Source organism: Arachis ipaensis, chromosome B05 (genome assembly GCF_000816755.2).
Source record: "Arachis ipaensis cultivar K30076 chromosome B05, Araip1.1, whole genome shotgun sequence".
NCBI lineage: Eukaryota > Viridiplantae > Streptophyta > Magnoliopsida > Fabales > Fabaceae > Arachis > Arachis ipaensis.
Window position 1 is genome coordinate 24,189,544 of NC_029789.2, and position 5,290 is coordinate 24,194,833.

General features: G+C 34.6%; 1 protein-coding gene across 12 annotated transcripts in view; it reads left to right on the forward strand.

Annotated features, from left to right (window-relative positions):
* Positions 1 to 1,368, forward strand: part of LOC107643356 (AMSH-like ubiquitin thioesterase 2) — a 4,354-nt gene extending 2,986 nt beyond the window's left edge. For 9 of the 12 annotated variants that reach the window (XM_016346970.2, XM_021123399.1, XM_021123400.1 and 6 more), the window contains 2 exons: positions 218 to 270; positions 908 to 1,368. In XM_016346970.2, coding sequence (XP_016202456.1) covers positions 218 to 270; positions 908 to 1,082 — 228 coding nt within the window. In that variant the 3' untranslated portion in view covers positions 1,083 to 1,368. Of the gene's footprint in view, positions 1 to 20; positions 566 to 907 lie in introns of those variants that run through there. The other 3 variants (XR_002362651.1, XR_002362652.1, XM_021123404.1) reach the window with 3 other exon arrangements.

Below are 5,290 nucleotides of genomic sequence, written 5' to 3' on the forward strand. Positions count from 1 at the left end.
AAAAACAAAAAAAAAAGTTGATGACTAAAATTTGATAGCAGTTTACTTATACTTTGTGAAAGTGCTACACCATGACTGAATATTCCTTCTAACAATGACTCAATGAATTGCAGGTGATAATATTAATCAAAGTAACTCTTAAACTGACTTGAAATATATTCAAACTTTTCCCTTTATACATTGCTGTTTAACTCACTGTTTGGCTTTGATGTATCAGATGATGATTCCTGAGGCATTTGCCATTGTCCTAGCTCCTACAGATACCTCAAGGTCTAGTTGTCTTGAATTTTATGACATCAACAAATGCTGACCAAATATCTACTCTATTTTACTAGAAATCCATGTGTTGTTTATCTTGAAAAGTTCTTACTCTTATAATTGCATCCAATTTGCATATATGGTTAAAAAAAGGGTTGGGTGAGTGAAAAATGTTTTTGAACAAGTCTATCTTATTTGTTAGCTTTAATCTGATATGTTATATGAAGAGACTCTTTATCTATAGTATTAAGGACAAATTACGCTCACATTGTATGATATTTAGTGAAATTGAACCCGGCTTTTAGAATATTATGCATTAACCTCCCTTGAAATTTAGGTGATATAGACGTGTTGCCCTTGAGTAATTACTAAACATTCCCATGAACAATATAACTTCCCTTATGGACAATTCAATACCATTTGAACAAATAAAAGAGAGGCCATGATAAATTTCATCAAACATCAGGGAGGATCATTGTAATTTTTCCAAATATTAGTTTCTCTTGAACCATATAATGTAAGCCATTTTTCCAAGTAGCATTAGTGCTATTTTTAGGGAAATTAGATAAAAAAAATTATATATGCAGCAAAGAATTATGATGTTGAGAAATCTTGTAACATATATGCTGATGAAAATATCCCCTCACAGGAGCTGTGGACTATTTCGCCTAACTGACCCTGAAGGAATGAATATACTAAAGAATTGCATGGACAAAGGATTCCATCCACACAAAGACCCTGATAATGGCAACCCCTTGTATGAACATTGCTCCAATGTCTACAAGAACTCCAATCTAAGGTTTGAAATATTCGATTTACGCTAAACTCTGATTTTGATGTCAGCACACACTGTTCTTTGACATAGATGGAGTACCATTAGTTAATTACCATAAGAATATCCTAGTATCTCTTTTTTTTTTTAATTAAAAAATGTTATTTAATACAAGTTGAACCTATAATTTCATACAAATTACTCAAGTCCTCAACATTAACCGAAATCTGAATGCTTGAGGCTTGTCCTAGTTACACTCGACATTTTGATGCTGATGTAATAATGTTGTAATAATGTTAGTTAGCTTTTTAATGCTACTCTCCTGTAGTTTAATGTTTTGTTTGGACTTTAAAAGAAATAAATTTGATTTTTTTTTTCTTTTTTTCCTTTGTAGTCCTGCTTCCCACTTAATTTACTTATGTAAGTACACTTATAATTCACAAAGTTGGACATTGATGCAACACACAATCCAAACTATTCACAAGAGTTAATGTTTTACCTACATGAATTTAAATCAACACGAGTATATAGTTCAATATCTCTTAATTTTTCAAATTGATTTTCATCATCAATGTTATATGTCCATTTACATCCCATTAACCATTAGATAATACGTGGATTATATTGCTTGAAAGAGGTCCATTTAGTGGGAACAAACTATTTCACATACACAAAACAACTATAGTAAATGGCAATTTTATTTGTTGAAAGTAAAACAAATGCTGTGGTTGTCGACTGAGCAAAACCAAACCTAACATTAGGTGAATCAAGTTATAATTGATATTTGCGGTTATTACTTCCGTAGATGTTGAACATATTTGCATACACGTTTAGAAGCTAAAGCTGTCCATAACCAATCATGCTACATATATATTATATATGATCCAAGACAACAAGAGAGATGCAAGTATGCAACTAATGAAAATCCAAAGAATATCCATGACACTGTATCTTTTCAACCTAATCAATAACGAGGGCCGGGGCAAGAAAGAGCCCAAAAAAAAAAAAAAGTCAATTTGAAGCAAGCACACGTCCTAGATCCAAGACAAAACCAAGTCTTTTTTAACTCTTTAAAGTCAGAAAGTGAGACTTCTTTCCTCTTACATAAAGCGTTATATTCTCAGTTCTCACGCTCACCAGTCACCACATTAATTATCTTTATATGAATAGTAACATATTATTCTTTTATATTCTAGAAAAAAGTTTAGCATTAGAGAAATCAAATACAATTAAATGATCTCCAACAATGTCTTGACATAAATATATTTGGGCCTATCTTAAATAGAATTGGTTACCAAGGTTGTTGAATGAGTTAATATTTATCTGTGAAGTTTTAATTTATTCAATTCAGTCTTATAATTTTATATTTGTGATTCAAGTTAATCTCTCAATTATTTTCCATTAACAGTGTGCTAACGTGGCATACTAACATAGATTATTAGTGTCACATGTCAAAATATTATTTGTCTACATGTAATAAGGTGATGACGTGTTAGTTAGTGACACGTATTATGTTAATGTGGACGGACTATGTAGTAGAACACATTTTGGTCAGGTATTGTTTTGAGTCGCATGTCATAACATTATTTATCCATGTGTCACCAACATATTATCATTACAAACGACTCAATTTTATCCCTAAATTTTATAAGGTGTCTCAGTTTAGTTTTTGAAATTAAAAGGCATGCATCAAAATAGTTCATGCACCGATTTTTCTCATTTTTTCATAAATTTAAAATTTTTAACATTTTTAAATATATTAATTTTCTTCTATTAACCCTCCCTTTACCACGACCATGAAACCCACTCGTTCTACTTCTGCTACCTGTCGTTATGCCTACAAAGAGAATATATTATTAACACTAATCAGCATATATACAACACAAATCCTTCAATATTTATATTATTTCAAAAGAGGTAATGACCAAATCAGTACCCGAAAGATTCAAATGCTGACATTTTGGTACCTCACTATTGTTATTGACAAAATGGTCCTTAAAAGATTTTAAAATTTGACAAGCGTGCTCCCGAGCTCGTCGGAGCAAATTTCCGACAAACACAATACTGACGTGGCCACCATATTTTGGTGACTTGGCAAACCACCCCCAAAGTTCCCTCCCCAACGCACACTCCCTCCCCTTCCCTCTCCCTCCTTGTCGCAGCCCCATCCCTAACGCACACTTCTCCCCCATCGCAGTTCCCGCCGCATCACAACCCCCTCCCCAACGTACACTTTCCCTTCCTCCATCAACACCACCATTCACAGCAACAACAACCTCCACCACTCTCCCTCTCCAACGCACACTACCCCTCCCTCCCTCAACCCCACCACTCGCAGTAACAATAGCTTTAATATCAACAGCAACAATCATCTCCACCACTCCCCCTTCCCCAATGCACACTCCCCTCTCCCTCCCTCAACACCACCATTCACAACAATAACAACCTTAATAACAATAAAACTCAGAAAAAACAAACAAATTCATATACAATCAAAATAAAATAAAATAAAACTTAATACAGACACTACCAAAGCAAGAATAGAAGAAAAACACCAGACTAAGAGGGGGCACGACACGATGGAGCCAAGATGGAACCCAGACAGAGGAGGCATGGCAGCGACTGGGGCTAGCAGCAAGTAGATACAAGCAGTGAAGGCGACAGCGGTGAAGGCGCACAGACAACGCAATGCCATGAAGGAGACAGACGACACTGGCGGACGCAGAAGATCCGACGACGAGATGGCGACAGTGTGGTGTCGATGACACTGGCTCTGTAAGACTGAGAAGGTTGATTTGGGGGAGAGTGAGTTGAGAGTGTGAGAGTTGGGAAGGGGATTAGAATTCAAAAGAGCAAGGGAAGGGGATTAGGGTTCAGAAAGGGGAATTTTGGATTGAGGAGGGGGGAAGCGCGTTGGGGATGGGGGATTAGGGTTTAGATCGGGAGAGAAGGATTAGGGTTGGGGAGGGGGGAGAGTGCAGTCAGAAAGGGGAAGGGGGAGTGCGTTGGGGAGGGGGAAGGAGAAAGAGAAGTGCGTTGGAAAGGAAGAAAGGAAGAATTAGGGTGGGGGAGGGTTTTTGCCATGTCATACAAAATGTAGTGGCCATGTCAGCACTGTGCTTGCCGGAGATATGCTCCGGCAAACTCATGGGTACGTTTGTCAAATTTTAAAATCTTTTAAGGACCATTTTGTCAATAACAATAGTAAGGTACCAAAATGTCAGCGTTTGAATCTTTTGAGTACTGATTTGGTCATTATCTCTATTTCAAAAAAAAATTGACATAACCTCTACTAAAATTAGACATATATCCACATTTACGATTCTCACAATTCTAACTAACATCAATTCACAGCATCAATCAAAACTCAATTAAATTCACAATATTTTCAGTAGAATATATTGACTTGTTTATACATTAAAAAGACAACATTTTTATTTGAGTTATGCTTAGAAATTTTAGCAAATAATTGTTATACATGTTCATCCAATTATCATGAGGTTTATTTTTCAATAATGACTTCATAATATATTACTTCATATTTATTTATAATAGTTTTTGTTCATCAAATTATCATGAGGTTTATTTTGCAATAATAACTTCATAATATATTATTTCAAATTTATTTACAATAGTTTCATAATTCTTATGCATTCATATAGATTAACATAATGAATACTCAATCAGAACTAATCATTTACGTTCTCATTAATTCATAGAAGTTATTATATTGCATAAATTGCAAGACATAAGTACTAGTACATATAACATATGATGATTTAGGTACAATGTATAATTAATACAATTTATATAATATTCATTTTATATCTTCAAATATCACAAGCAAGTGAATTAAACTTAATAGATGAAATAATATTTGGTATAGTCACATAGAAAATGCTAATTATTAATTATTTAGACATTAATAAAAGGATTTATCTTCAATGGCCTAAACCCACTCAACACTAAACATGAAGTCTCCACCCTAATTAACATTCCATTCTTCTAAAACATGCAATTAGCATATGATAACCAATAATAATTAGTTTCACTTACTAACTACAAATTAACATATAACTAAATCCTAAATTAACTTAAACAAAGAAAAAGAGTGACCATGGAACCTGAGCTTCAAACAGAGGAAGAAGAACTCAGGGAAGGAAGATACAGTGGCAGTGACAGCCGCTGCTGGTGGAGCACCATGCCGGTGTTAGAAGGCAATGTCGAAACACGAACAAAGAGGGAGAGAAGGAGTCGCGG